Raw genomic sequence first — 16,200 nt, 5'->3', positions numbered from 1 at the left:
ATTTAACCTTCATTTAAACTATTTTATTACACAGTATGCCTACACAATGATAGTGCATTTTCTTAATAAAAAAATGTATATAGCCTGAAAGCAAAATACCTTTCGTTTTGGTGATCCTCTCAGGGCCGGCTCATTTCCTACTGTGGTACGGTCCTAACCCTGGAACGGGTAGCACCATTCTCTTTGCTCACAAAGTCACTTTTTTTTATAAACAGCTCATTTTGGAATAGTAACTGTGTTAAGGGTGGAGTTGGGGCCGGGGTGAGGAGTACTGGAAAGGTGTGACTTTTATAGGCCATAAGTATACAGCAGATCGCCAATTCTCCTCACTTTGACTATGCTGTAACAGTGTTGCACCATGACCAGGATTTCTATTCATTTAAGTGAGCAGATTAGGGCTTTCAGGAGGAACGGGAAATCTAGTACAGCTAATAAAGTATTTGTTTAATCAATTAGTATATTTGAGTTTAACCACAATATTTGCTCTGTCTTTTCTGGTGGATTAAACTGAAATTGCAACCAACTTTCTATGGCTTGTTTAAAACAATATTTTGTTTTCAAATAACCTGAAGTGAATGAGAAAAAGGCCATTCTTGAACATGGGGTTATTTACTAATTTGTAAATAAAGCCAGTTTGTTATTCTGTTTTTAGAGGGAGAGACACCCGCAAATTACCTCTAAATCTCACAGCATAATCTTTTAGTTGAGCAACCACTGTAGGGTGGCCGGAAATACTCTGTTAAGTACTCGTAAATGAGATGCCATACTGGGAACGCTTTTGTAATCTTAACAAATGGTTTGTGTGTGTCAAAACATTTTCTGTGATGTCTCATATCTGGTAGTGAGAAATTGTTATTTCTTACGAATATGTGGTGGCAAATTGTAATCAAAGTGTTTCTACGTTTTTAATAAAATCAGATTGCGTGATACGACTTCAAATAAATATTTACACAGTAGCGGTTTCTGTTTTGTTCAGAGGAAGATGTTACACTCATCCTGGTTCAACAATTCAAATTATTACAATGACCAAAAATATTATATTTTAGAAGGACGCTGTACAGATGAACACACGTATAGACAGACAGACAGACACCCTAGTATGAAAACACCCCTTCATTTTTTAGGTCCATGTTTCTTAAATCCTGGTCCTGGGGACCCAAAGGGGTATACATTTTTGAACTAGTACTACACACTTGATTCCACTAATAAAATCTTTGAATCAGGCCATATATAGCCCCTCTCTTTCTCTGTCTGCACATACAGAATGTGTACATGTAACGGATGTGAAATGGCTAGCTAGTTAGCGGTGCGCGCTAGTGGCGTTTCAATCAGTGACGTCACTTGCTCTGAGACCGTGAAGTAGTGGTTCCCCTTGCTCTTTTTTTGTGGAACGATGGGTAACGATGCTTCGTGGGTGTCAGTTGTTGATGTGTGCAAAGGGGCCCTGGTTCGCGCCCGGGTATGGGCGAGGGGACGGTCTAAAGTTATACTGTTACATACACACAGCACACACAGGAATAGGTTTTTCCAAATAGGCTTTTTTAACTATATCCATTCAAATGTTTGATGGATTATTTTTGGGGGATGGAATTTATATCAACCTGTGATACAAACAGACTTACAAATGTATCCAGTAATGCTCTCTGGATGTGTGTAACCAGTTGGTCCGGCATGGAAAGGTTGAGAGAATGAGCCTCAGTTTGGCCTGTAGGTCCTCGTGACACCAGAATGGCAGGAAGCGTCACAGAATACTCCACAGCCCTGAGAACAGAAATACATTAGAATAACTTTTTCCCTCCCAGAAGGAACATCAATATTCATTATATTACAACAACAACAAAAAAAAAAATCACACACACACGCCTATACCCAAATAAGCACCCTATTCCAGATAAATATTTGGTGAGGTTGGCATATCTATTTTACATTCATTGTAGTCTCTTCCCACAGTCGCCGTATGAGCGCCATGAGTCGAAGTGAGACTAGTACATACATTTTTGTCATGACATCAGATATTTGCAGTCTAGTTGGATCTTGGACTGGTGACCCAAAGCATTTCCACGTTCTGTCTCCGTACTGCTTGTTGTGACTTGGCTACCTGCTCAACTTTTTCACTTTTCAACTCTGAATAACTTATTTCATCAAACTCTGTATTTAACACGCTTACCAAGGTCCTCATTTTGTATTTTTATAATCCAATGCCTTAGATCTGCAGGGCCTCCTCTGGACCAAAAAATAAAAGCTAAGTAACATTATGCCTTCTGATTGCAGTTGCTGTACTCGTAATACAGTGCCTTCAGAAAGTATTCAGATACCTTGACTTTTTCCACATTACAGCCTTATTCTAAAATGTATTTATTTTTTCTCAGCAAATCCCCAAATAACAAAGCGAAACAGTTTTTTTTAAATGTTTGCAAATTTAAAAACAAAACTTAAAAATCTTATTTACATAAGTTTTCAGACCCTTTACTATGATACTTGAAATTGAGCTCAGGTGCATCTTGTTTTTATTGAACATCCTTGAGCTGCGTCGACAACTTGATTAGAGTCCACCGGTGGTAAATTCAATTGATTGGGCATGATTTGGAAAGGCACACACCTGTCTATATAAAAAGGTCCCACAGTTGACAGTGCATGTCAGAGCAAAATCAAAGCCATTATGTCAAAGTAATTGTCAGTAGAGCTCCAAGACAGGATTGTGTTGAGGCACAGATCTGGGGAAGGGTACCAAAACATTTATGCAGCATTGAAGGTCCCCTAGAACACAGTGGATTCCATCAATCTTAAATGGAGAAGACCCTCCCTAGAGCTGGCTGCCCGGCCAAACTGAGCAATCGGGGAAGAAGGGCCTTGGTCAGGGAAATGACCAATAACCAGAAGGTCACTGACAGAGCTCCAGTTCCTCTGTGGAGCTGGGAGAATCTTCCAGAAGGACAACCATCTCTGCAGCACTCCACCAAATCAGGCCTTTTTGGTAGAGTGGCCAGACGGAAGCTGGTCCTCAGCGAAAGGCACGACAGCCCACTTGGTGTTTGCCAAAAGGCACCTAAACACTCTCAGACCATGAGAAACAAGATTCTCTGGTCTGATGAAACCAAGTTTAAACTCTCTGGCCTGAATGCCAGGAAATGTCTGGAGGAAACCTGACACCATGTTTTTCAGCAGCAGGGACTGAGATCGAGGGAAAGATGAACAGAACAAATTATACAGATCCTTGATGAAAACATGCTCCAGAGCACTCAGGACCTCAGACTGGAAGGTGAATCTTCACCCCAACAGGACAACGACCCAAAGCACACAGCCAAGATAATGCAGGAGTAGCTTCGAGACAAGCGTCTGAATGTCTTTGAGTGGCCCAGCCAGAGCCCGGACTTGAACCTGATCGAACATCTGTGGAGAGACCTGAAAATACCTGTGCAGCAACACTCCTCATCCAACCTGACAGAGCTTGAGAGGACCTGCAGAGAGGAATGGGAGAAACTCCCCAAATACAGGTGTGCCAAGCTTGTAGAATCATACCCAAGACAGTGAACGCTGCCAAAGGTGCTTTAACAAAGTACTGAGTAAAGGGTCTTAATACTGATGTAAATTTGATATTTCAGATTATTGTTAATACATTTGCAAGAAAGAAAAAAAAAGGGGTATTGTGTGTAGATTGATGGGGGGGGGGGGGGGTTAATCCATTTTAAAATAAGGCTGTAACGTAAAAAAGTGGGAAAAGGAGTCCGAATACTTTCCGAATGCACTGTATACAGGAGAACTATCGCCTTGTGGTGAGGATAGACGAGTTGCAAACTCCGCTGCAGACACAAATCATTAGGCAAGGGCAATTTAAGTGTAGGAAAGAAGGATCCAGCATCTGTGCCACCAATAAATACAGGTACTAGTGTTAATTCCTCTGCACAGTCCCCGCAGCTGGACCGTATTCCCATGACTTCTGGAAAGACATGCTGGTCGGCATGCTCAACAGGTGTCGCTCATTCAGACGATAGACACATTCAACCGGTTTCCCCCACTAAGCAACTAGCCAGAGCCAGCCTTCTCAGGTCTGTGTTAAGCGCAGGGGTGGGCAATTCCAGTCGTCGGGGGCCTGAGTGGTGTCACAGCTTTGTCCCAGGTAACACACCTGACTCCAATCACCTAATCATGATCTTCACTTTAGTATGCAACTTGATTAAAATCAGCTGTGTTTGCTAGGGATGGAGAAAGAAAAATTGCTACACCAAATCAGGCCCCTGAGGATTGGAATTGCCCACCTCTGCTAGTGGGGTCTGAGCCGCCGAAGCCTCGCACCATTAGCTCTGGCAAATTGAAAACAAGTCATTGGAGACTCCATTACCCACAATATTAGACTTAAAAAGAATCATCTCGCAATCATACATTGTTTACCAGGGGAAAGGGCTACCGACAAAGGCTAATCTTAAAAATAAAATAAGGAAAATGAAATGTTGATACAGTAGTGGTTGTGACCAAAAGTTGAGAATGACAAATATTAATTCCCACAATGTTTGCTGCTTCAGTGTCTTTAGATATTTTTGTCAGATGTTACTATGGAATACTGAAGTATAATTACAAGCATGTCATAAGTGTCAAAGGCTTTTACTGACAATTACATGAAGTTGAAGCAAAGAGTCAATATTTGCAGTGTTGACCCTTCTTTTTCAAGACCTCTGCAATCTGCCCTGGCATGCTGTCAATTAACTTCTGGGTCACATGACTGATGACAGCCCGTTCTTGCATAATCAATGCTTGGAGTTTGTCAGAATCTGTGGGTTTTTGTTTGCCCACCCGCCTCTTGAGGATTGACCACAAGTTCTCAATGGGATTAAGGTCTGGGGAATTTCCTGGCCATGTACCCAAAATATCGATGTTTTGTTCCCCGAGCCACTTAGTTACCACTTTTGCCTTATGGCAAGGTGCTCCATCATGCTGGAAAGGCATTGTTCATCACCAAACTATTCCTGGATGGTTGGGAGAAGTTGCTCTCGGAGGATGTGTTGGTACCATTCTTTATTCATGGCTGTGTTCTTGTCTTCTCCGGACAAGTTTTTTCCGGATGCCACAAACAATCGGAAAGGGGATTCAGAGAAAATGACTTTACCCCAGTCCTCAGCAGTCCAATCCCTGTACCTTTTGCAGAATATCAGTCTGTACCTGATGTTTTTCCTGGAGAGAAGTGGCTTCTTTGCTGCCCTTCATGAAACCAGGTCATCCTCCAAAAATCTTTGCCTTACTGTGCGTGCAGATGCACCCACACCTGCCTGCTGCCATTCCTGAGCAAGCTCTGTACTGGTGGTGCACCGATCCCGCAGCTTAAATCAACTTTAGGTGACGATCATGGCGCTTGCTGGACTTTTAATCTTACTTGCAATCTTACTGGCAGCAAGCCCTTTTTGTGCAAAGCAATGATGACGGCACGTTTCCTTGCAGGTAACCATGAAAGAGAGGAAGAACAATGATTCCAAGCACCACCCTCCTTTTGAAGCTTCCAGTCTGTTACTCACACTCAATCAAAATGACAGAATGATCTCCAACCTTGTCCTCGTCAACACTCACACCTGTGTTAATTAGAGAATCAGCTGATGACAGCTGGTCCTTTTGTGGCAGGGCTGAAATGCAGTGGAAATGTTTGCATGGAAAAGAGGGACTTTGCAATTAATCTGATCACTCTTCATAACATTCTGGAGTATATGCAAATGTCCATCATACAAACTGAGGCAGCCTGTGAAAATTAATATGTGTCATTCAAAACTTTTGGCCACGACTCTCCTGGTCCACAAGACACCTACTAGACTGGGGTAAAAACTGTCAGACTAAATGTCTAAGACACCCGCCTAGAGCCTCGCCGCGTCCCCCTGCATCCATTGAAGTCCAAGACATCTCCGCTCTCCCCCCCGAATAAGTCGACCTCTGGGAGGCCTTCAGTAAGAGGCAAGCGGACACCCTCCCTCCTCATTGTCCATATGACTGCACCATAGAACTCCTACCGGCTCCACCCCTCCCCGGGCCCGTATTTACTCCCTCTTGATCCCTGAAGCTGCAGTAATGGACAATTATATTCACGAGTTGCTGGAGGCAAGTTTCATTCACTCCTCAACATCCCAAGATGGTGCAGGTTTGGAGGTCTGTGTCTTTGCATCGACTACCGAGGGCTGAACAGGATCACAATTAAGAACCGTTACCCCTTACCCGATGTCTGCCGCCTTGGAGCTGACCGAGGGGGCTGAATTCTTTACCAAATTGGACCTCCGCAACACTTACAATCTGGTGAAAATCAGGGAGGGAGATGAGTGTGAGACTTCCTTTAACCTCTCTGGAATATTCGGGACGGTAGCGTCCCACCCCGCCAACAGCCAGTGAAAGTGCAGGGGGCCAAATTCAAAACAACAAAAATCTCATAATTAAAATTCCTCAAGCATACAAGTATTTTACACCATTTTAAAAGATACAGTTCTCATTAATCCAACCACAGTGTCTGATTTCAAAAAGGCTTTACAGCAAAAGCACCACAAACGATTATATTAGGTCACCACCAAGTCACAGAAAAACACAGCCATTTTTCCAGCCAAAGAGAGGAGTAACAAAAAGCAGAAATATAAAATTAAATCATTAACCTTTGATGATCTTCAGATGACACTCATAGGACTTCATGTTACACAATACATGTATGTTTTGTTCGATAAAGTGCATATTTATATCCAAAAATCTTATTTTACATTGGCGTGTTATGTTCAGTAGTTCCAGAGAGCCACATCAATTCACAGAAATACTCATAATAAAACATTGATAAAAGATACAACTATTATACATGGAACTTTAGATAAACTTCTCCTTAATGCAACCGCTGTGTCAGATGAACAGATATAGAACAGATATAACCCTTGGTTCTCTCCAGACCGGACTGCCCAACACAAAAACATCCTATGGAGTTCTGCATTAGCATCAAAAATGATATGCAACGTTTCAGGGAAGCAGTTATATACAGGCAGTTAGAAAAGCCAAGGCTAGCTTTTTCAAGCAGAAATGTGCTTCTTGCAACACAAACTCAAAAAAGTTCTGGGACACTGTAAAGTCAATGGAGAATAAGAACACCTCCCAGCTGCCCACTGTAAAGTCAATGGAGAATAAGAACACCTCCCAGCTGCCCACTGCACTGAGGATAGGAAACACTGTCACCACCGATAAATCCACTATAATTGAGAATTTCAATAAGCATTGGCCATGCTTTCCACCTGGCTACCCCTATCCCAGTCAACAGCACTGCACCCCCCACAGCAACTCGCCCAATCCTTCACCATTTCTTCTCCCAAATCCAGTCAGCGGATGTTCTGAAAGAGCTGCAAAATCTGGACCCCTACAAATCAGCCGGGCTAGACAATCTGGACCCTTTCTTTCTAAAATTATCTGCCGAAATTGTTGCAACCCCTATTACTAGCCTGTTCAACCTCTTTCGTGTCCTCTGAGATTCCCAAAGATTGGAAAGCAGCTGGGGTCATCCCCCTCTTCAAAAGGGGGAGGGACACTTGACCCAAACTGCTACAGACCTATATCTGTCCTACCCTGCCTTTCTAAGTTCTTCAAAAACCAAGTGAACAAACACCTCAGCCACGCTCAAGGTCCTAAACGATATCTTAACCGCCATCGATAAGAAACAATACTGTGCAGCCGTATTCATTGACCTGGCCAAGGCTTTCGACTGTCAATCACCACATCCTCATCGGCAGACTCGATAGCCTTGGTTTCTCAAATTATTGTCTCGCCTGGTTCACCAACTACTTCTCTGCCTGTTGTCCGGGCCTCTGGCAGTCTCTATGGGGGTGCCACAGGGTTCAATTCTTGGGCCGACTCTCTTCTCTGTATACATCAATGATGTCGCTCTTGCTGCTGGTGAGTCTCTGGTCCAACTCTACGCAGACGACACCATTCTGTATACTTCTGGCCCTTCTTTGGACACTGTTAACAACCCTCCAGACGAGCTTCAATGCCATACAACTCTCCTTCTGTGGCTTCCAATTGCTCTTAAATGCAAGTAAAACTAAATGCATGCTCTTCAACCGATCGCTTCCTGCACCTGCCCGCCCGTCCAGCATCACTACTCTGGACGGTTCTGACTTGTGGACAACTACAAATACCTAGGTGTCTGGTTAGACTGTAAACTCTCCTTCCAGACTCACATTAAACATCTCCAATCCAAAATTAAATTGGCTTCCTATTTCGCAACAAAGCAGCCTTCACTCATGCTGCCAAACATACCCTCGTAAAACTGACTATACTACCGATCTTCGACTTTGGCGATGTCATTTACAAAATAGCCTCCAATAAATTGGATGCAGTCTATCACAGTGCCATCCGTTTTGTCACCAAAGCACCATATACTACCCACCACTGCGACCTGTACGCTTTCGTTGGCTGGCCCTCGCTTCATACTCGTCGCCAAACCCACTGGCTCCAGGTCATCTACAAGACCCTGCTAGGTAAAGTCTCCCCTTATCTCAGCTCGCTGGTCACCATAGCAGCACCCACCTGTAGCACGCGCTCCAGCAGGTATATCTCTCTGGTCACCCAAAAAAGCCAATTCCTCCTTTGGCTGCCTCTCTTTACAGTTCTCTGTTGCCAATGACTGGAACGAACTACAAAAAACTGGACACACTTATCTCCCTCAATAGCTTTAAACACCAGCTGTCAGAGCAGCTCACAGATTACTGCACATCTATAATTTAGCCCAAACAACTACCCCCTCCCCTACTGTATTTATTTTGCTCCTTTGCACCCCATTATTTCTACTTCACATTCTCCCACTGCAAATCTACCATTCCAGTCTTTTACTCGCTAGATTGTATTTACTTCCCCACCATGGCCTTTTTTGCCATTACCTCCCTTATCTCACCTCATTTGCTCACATTGTATATAGACTTATTTTTCTACTGTATGTTTGTTTTACTCCATATGTAACTCTGTTGTTGTATATGTCGAACTGCTTTGCTTTATCTTGGCCATGTCGCAATTGTAAATGAGAACTTGTTCTCAACTTGCCTACCTGGTTAAATAAAAAGGTGAAATAAATAAATAAATAAATAAATAAAAATATTTCAAATTTTTTTTTACGGAAAAAGCACACCATGCAATAATCTACGGCACTCAGAGCCCAAATCAGCCAAATAAATATCCAGCGTGTTGTGTAGTCTACATTAGTCAGAAATAGCATAATAAATATTCACTTAACTTTGATGATCTTCATCAGAATGCACTCCCAGGAATCCCAGTTCCACAATACATGTTTGATTTGTTCGATAATGTCCATCATTTATGTCCAAATAGCTACTTTTGTTAGCATGTTTTGTAAACAAATCCAAAGTCACGAAGCGTGTTCACTAGGAGCAGACGAAATGTCAAAAAGTTCCGTTACAGTCCGTAGTAACATGTCAAACGATGTATAGAATCAATCTTTAGGATGTTAACATAAATCTTCAATAATGTTCCAACCGGACAATTCCTTTGTCTGTAGAAAAGCAATGGAATGCGAGCTAACTCTCATGACCGCGCGTCACGAGCCTGTGGCTCTCTGCCAGACCATTGACTCAACGAGCCCTTATGAGCCCCTCCATTACAGTCTAAAGACTGTTGACATCTAGTGGAAGCCTTAGGAATTGCAACATGACCTTATTCTTCCAAGCTACTCAATACTGCCCCCCCAGTAACCAAGAAGTTAACACCCCTAGTGTCCACTATGCGTATTTAGCATGCCATTCAGATGAGCTAACTCACTGGCAGTCTTCCAACCATTGGTCAACCATTGAATCGGTTCGTCTTTGTTTACCTCAATGACATCCTGATCTTCTCCAAGACCCTTCCGGAACACATCCTGCAAGCCCGCCAAGTCCTGAGACGTCTCCAGCAGTTCCTTGGGTTTGGCCATTTTTACAGGCGTTTTACAGAACTTTGGTGCCGTGGCAGTGCCTCTCACAGCTCTACCCTGCAAGTCCCAGACCTGTTTCGGCTGGACCCCCGAAGCTGACAGGCCATTCATGGAGTTCAAGGGACATTTCACCTCCGGACCCATCCTCGTTCATCCTGATCCTACTCGTCCCTTTGTGGTAGAGGTGGATGCCTTGGACATTTTCCAAGCGTTTCTCGCCAGCGGAATGCAACTACGATGTGGGCAACAGAGCTCTTGGCAGTCAAGTGGGCCCTTGAGGGGTGGAGACACTGGTTGGAGGGGGCACCTCATCCTTTCGTGATCTGGACAGACCATAAGAACTTGGTCTCCATTCAAGAAGCCAGGAGGTTGAATGCTCGCCAGGCGGGCTCCGTTTTACAGGGTCAACTTCACTCCAGCCTAATCGCCTGGGATCCAAGAATCAGAAAGCAGATGCCCTGTCAAGGAGGGACTCAGAGCCCATCATCCCCAGCTCCCGCATTGTGTCTCCACTTGTTATGGAATATAGAAACCATGGTACGACAAGCCCAGACCCGAGAACCTGACCCTGGCGGGGGTCCCACTAACAGACTTTATGTTGCACGTGGCCAAAGCAAGTCGTAAAAACAGAGCCCCGGCTGGGTTGGTCCAACCTCTGCCCATCCCCAGCCAGCCCTGGTCCCACCTGTCCGTAGACTATCACAGGGTTACCTCCATCCCAAAGGCTTACCACTATCCTTGTGGTCATTGGTCAGTTCTCCAAGGCAGCCCATTGCCTTACCAAAGTTGCCCTCAGTGAAGGAGTCTTGAGACTACAGACTTTCTCAGGACATTGTCTCGGATCGTGGGCCCCAGTCCATCACACGGTATTGGAAAGCCTTCTGCTCCCTGTTGGGGGCGTCGGTGAGTCTCTCCTTAGGGTTCCACAGTCGAATGGGCAAACAGAGCAGGCCAGCCAGGAGCTGGAGAAGTTCCTCCCCTGTCCTCCCCTCCTACTTGTCTGAGCGCCGTATGCTCACAACACATTGCTGAACTCATCCAATGGACTGTCGCCGATTGAGTGTCAGTTCTGTTTTGCCCACCGTTTTCTGAACAAGATGCCGAAGAGCGGGTGTCATCATCCGAGGCGTTCATTCGAAGATGATCGCCCTCTGATCCAGGTGAGGCAACAACCTTTCTCCGATCATCTGCCTGACACCAACACGCAAACCGCCACCGAAGGCCTCTTCGGCTCCTCCGACCGGAGGCTGTCCACCGGTGATCTTCCCTTAAAAGTAGGACTCGGGCCTCCCGGGTGGCGCAGTGGTCTAAGGCACTGCATCGCAGTGCTAGCTGTGACATCCTTGTCTCATCGCGCACTAGCGACTCTTGTGGCAGGCCGGGCGCAGTTTAAAAATAATCCTGTGGCGGGCCGGGAGCAGTGCACACTGATCAGGTCGCTAGGTGTACTGTGTTTCCTCCGACACATTGGTGCAGCTGGCTTCCGGGTTGGATGCGCGCTGTGTTAAAGAAGCATGGCTGCCTGCTCGGGACATCCTGGATCTGGGACTCCAACCAACTACGTGGTAGTTGACTGCCAAGAGGAGCGGCTCCAAGGCTGGAGCCGCTCCTAGAAGGGGGAGGTACTGTCCTGTCATGGTTCCACCTGTCACCAGAGAGCGGCATAGACCGTCCTAGGGCCATTAACGACACTCAGGTGCGTCCTACTTAATCGTTATGATTTCCCTGTTAAAAGGTGTGTTTTCGGTTGTCCTTTGCTGAAGATTGAATTATGTGCCGTGTGCGTTTGTCTCCTGAGTTTGAGACTTTGTTGTTTTCCCACTCTTCCCTCCGTTACAGTTTCTCAGTAACGTATTATGTTTATCCCTTACCACTGATTCCTCATCTGGTCTCTTCTCTGTACCTGGGTCTAAACTCACCATGTCAGAGAAAGATGTTGGCCTTAAGTAATTGTCTTTGGCCCCCTCCCAGTTAGAGGGAGTGATGAGCTCTACGGCAGAGTTTCACAACTCAATCGCTGGTTGAAAACGGTTTTCTGCCCCCTCCCAAAATATTGATGTTTTAGATAACTGTCCCCCTTTCTGAGACTCTCACACAAACCAGACCAAGCCTGGCCTGCTGAAGAATGTCTGCCACTAGCAGTCAGTGTAGTAAGCTCAGCTTTCCCCCTTGAGACTGTGTCTGTGTCTCGATCTTGGTCAGGCAAAACATGGCAGTGTTCGCCTTAGCAATCTCAGTGGAATAAAGTCGTTCTCCATTACAGTCATTATTGAAAGAGATTGTGATAATATCTCAAAATAGGACTACTTAATGTTAGTTCCCTCACTTCCAAGGCAGTCAGTCAGTCAATTAACGAATTACTGATCATAACCTCGATGTGATTGGCATGACTGAAACATGGCTCAATCCTGATGATATTTACTGTGTTACATGAGGCCTCTCCTCCGTTTTACAATAGTGACCATACACCCCCCCTCGCATCCCTCGAAAGACAGAAGTGTTGCTAAAATTAACGACAGCAAATTTCAATACGAAAAGAGGACTACATTTGTGTTTAGTAATGAAATCTATGCAGCTTACTCAATCACTTTTATAGCTACCGTTTACAGGCCTCCTGGGCCGTATACAGCTTATCTGACTTAGTTGTCTGAATTCCGATTGGACCTCTCAGTCATGGCAGATATTCACATTTTAGGTGACTTCAATATTCACATGGAAAAGTCCACAGACCCACTCCAAAAAGGCTTTCGAAGCAATCAGCGACTCAGTGGGTTTTGTCCAACATGTCTCCGAACCTACGCATTGCCACAGTCATAACCTAGATCTAGTTTTGTCCCATGGAATAAATAGTGGATCTAAAAGGTTTCCACAACCCTGGACTATCTATTGCTTGCAATCGCAACAACTAATCTGCTCAGACCCCAACCAAGGACTATTACTATTTAATGACCATATGAATTACTTTCAATGTACTGCTAATAACAAACTTTATTGTTAGTGCCAAGTGCAATATCAATATCTTCAATATTTTGGCTGGTTGTAAAAGTAAACTAAGATCTAATCATTTTATTTGTTTACAGCCCATTGTGGTGAGTGACATTCATTAATGTGTCAACCTGACAAGATAACTCTTTAGGTCACAACTCAAATTAAATACGGCAAATGTTTAAATGGATGTTTAATGTCCCAGCGAAGAAAAAGCTGAAGAAAAGGGTAGGGCTTTGAGGAGTCTTTACCAGAGTGTGGAGAGTGAAGAAATAAGTCACGTATCTACATTGCCCAAGATGACCGCTGCTGACCAGACCAGTTTCCATCTCCTTCACCTTCACCCCCACCCTCCATCTTCCTTATTTGTATCATTTCAAAACTCTTCTAATAAACATCCTCTACTAAAGAGGACAAACATTAGGTGTACAGATTTGTTGAATATGTGGTGTTACTGTTATTATAGAATTACAGGATATTCCAAAAGGCATACGTATTAAACTCCAATACATATATAAGCAAAATCCATGGAGAAAAAAAAAAAATCCTAGGAGTATGATACACTTTGAGAAGACTGAAAAAAAGTCCCCACACACTTGGATAAATTAAATACTACTTTTAGTTCTTATGTTCCTGCACCTAAACTAGCATGTTGGATGTGATAGATTCCTCCAGTATGATACACACACATGATTTTAAAATTAGCACTGTACCATATTTCTGCTTGTCTGTCAGCAAACAACCCGACCATCGTCTCTCCTCTGAGTGCTTTTGCTGCTTCCTTGAACACTGGCACACCTGAGAGACACACACACTATGAGACGAGAGAATTCCATTTTAATTCATGATTGTTATATATGTTAATGCCACACACATACGCTACCTGTGTCTGCTGTGGAGCTGAACAGGCCTAGTACTGTGACAGGGGCGATAGCTGCATGTCGCTGGTACAGGTCCCCCTCCAAGAATGATGTCACCTCATCAGGAGAGGACAGGAGGACAGGGGACACCAGACGACTCCTGGGTCACACACCAAAATAAAAAACACAGACATGGTGATGTGAAGGCCCCATGGTTTGACGGTCTTATCACATGTACGCAACCGCTCAGACAGGGGTTTGATCCCTTTCTCCCCCGCTCTTTCTAAGCTGTCTGACTAACACGCAAAAATGCTTTAAAATCTTTATGAAAGAAGACATGGCTGGGCACCCTTTAGAACAGTGTTTCCCCCCAAAAAAATGTCACACACACACACACACACACACAAAAGCACTCATCTTCCAGATGAGGAAAGAATGCACCCGTTTTAAGAACAAATGAATAAATGTGCAGAAAAGGGTGAAATTTGAGAAAGGTAGGTAACATGTAAACAAAGCATTAAGGTAACATGTAATAACACACTACCATGTCACTTTGTTATTATAATATGTAAATGAAGGCATTACGGTAACAAGTAAATTAAGCTAGAATTGTATTTATTTATTCTGAGCACCTTCAAAGTTCGACTGCCATTGTAACCTCACAGCAGCGATTCCCATCCTTTTTTCTCTCTACATAATGGCCTTTTAATAGAACATGTAAATGAAGGCATTACAGTAACATACATGTAAATGAAGGAAGTTCTAGCTTTAGTTTTTTGAGCCTTCCTTCGAGGGTAAACAATATATCTACTGTACACAACACATTTATAGCTGAACATTCTGCAACTTTGAACCCACCTGAACTGGCCCCATATACCTAGTTTGAAGGAGATGTCCATAAATGCAATAGAATATTCTATATGTTCTATTTTGCTTTAGTGGAGGTGTCACTCACAGCATGATGAACCTGTTCAGGCTCTCAGTACCCAGCATGCCTTGGTAGGGCTGGCTAGGCTCCTGTGGGCGGTACAGACGGACGGTGGGAAAGGAGCGGATTTTCTGAGCGCTGCACACGTCAGTCCACTCCCCACAATCCAGCACAGCCAGCTCCACGTCGCTGACGTCAGCGTCTTGTAGATACATCCGGATAGACAGGACACGTTAGATACATGCATAAAGACAACTGACACATTGATGTAAAATGGATAGGCTACATATACAGTTCACCGTCACATTCCTTAAGATGCCAAATAGATACAATCAACAGATCTGGATATCAAATACATAAAGATATACAGACAAATGGCATAAGTATCCGACAGTCAGGCATATTGATCTGACGGACCAGATGAAAATAGTTCTATTGACCGAGCCTAAATTGTCTTATCGACCACAAGGTCTTTGTAGGACTCGTCTTATTGACAGAGCCAAAAAAAAGGTCATATTGATTAACTGTCAAGATTATCAGGGAACTTACCTAACCCCTTTTGCTTCAAGTACAGTGATTTACAATAACATTGAAAGGAGAACTGCTGAATCAACCATTCAAATGCATGTCTTAATGCATTACCTTCTAGGGATTCTGACACCTCTATGTAGGACTGCATGAAAGCCATGGAGACAGCATCCCCTGGTGGAGAAAAATAGAACGACTTACATTTCAATACAGAAATGTAAAAGTAGTCAAATAAACATGTTATGGATTCCACATTATCTTAAATAACAGGACCGAGGGGTGTCTTTTACACTAGCATGGGCACCTGTCATCATGCCAAACAAATGTTTGGGAGTTGACATGATAGCACAAACAAATCTGAAATCATGCTACTTGTACACTGATTGTCTTATACAGAACTGTGTGTTTCTTTGCCATGGCAATTCTGAATCATAAAATACATTTGAAAATGATAATCAAAGGAAAACTAGTAGAATGATTTGCACCCGTCTCGGTGGACTAATCCATTGAGGAGGCCACGGGGATAGCACAGTCCATTTTAAGACGTGATACTGAAGAGGTATATGGTTACATTAAGTAAAAAATAAATGGTGCAACACTAATACATCTAATGTTATTCTATAACAAATGCGCTTTCTACCACGTTGGATATAGTCGCTGTCTGCGGTTCTGAAACAATCTTCAGAAGAATTGCCGCCTTTCCCTACATTGCTATGTGCATAATAGCTAAATTAACCGGCATATTGAGATTGAGAACAATGCAGCAGAGGCAACAGCAGACGAGGAAACAGCCCTATTCGGACGGGATTCGTTTTTACTGGGGGTGGTCGGGTTATGCAATTATGTGCACAAGCACAAACCACCACATAGGTAATTCTAGTCCTATTCGCATATGCCATGTCAGTCATTTGTACATGGCAGGAGTAATAATTCCAGACGGTTTAGCGAGTTCAGTGTAGCCCTGTTATAGCCTGTACTTTATT

General features: G+C 43.8%; 1 protein-coding gene across 11 annotated transcripts in view; it reads right to left on the bottom strand.

Moving 5' to 3' along the window:
- LOC139374945 (thioredoxin domain containing 16) overlaps positions 1 to 16,200 on the bottom strand; it is a 46,881-nt gene that overhangs the window by 12,741 nt on the left and 17,940 nt on the right. For 6 of the 11 annotated variants that reach the window (XM_071116216.1, XM_071116209.1, XM_071116208.1 and 3 more), the window contains 5 exons: positions 15,332 to 15,391; positions 14,717 to 14,891; positions 13,785 to 13,921; positions 13,615 to 13,699; positions 1,623 to 1,761 (listed from right to left, as the gene is read on the bottom strand). In XM_071116216.1, coding sequence (XP_070972317.1) covers positions 1,623 to 1,761; positions 13,615 to 13,699; positions 13,785 to 13,921; positions 14,717 to 14,891; positions 15,332 to 15,391 — 596 coding nt within the window. Of the gene's footprint in view, positions 1 to 1,622; positions 1,762 to 13,614; positions 13,700 to 13,775; positions 13,922 to 14,716; positions 14,892 to 15,331; positions 15,392 to 16,200 lie in introns of all 11 variants that reach the window. The other 5 variants (XM_071116207.1, XM_071116211.1, XM_071116210.1 and 2 more) reach the window with 1 other exon arrangement.

Source organism: Oncorhynchus clarkii, chromosome 19 (genome assembly GCF_045791955.1).
Source record: "Oncorhynchus clarkii lewisi isolate Uvic-CL-2024 chromosome 19, UVic_Ocla_1.0, whole genome shotgun sequence".
NCBI lineage: Eukaryota > Metazoa > Chordata > Actinopteri > Salmoniformes > Salmonidae > Oncorhynchus > Oncorhynchus clarkii.
Note: the sequence above shows the minus strand (reverse complement) of the source record. Positions and strands in the feature narration are given on the sequence as shown.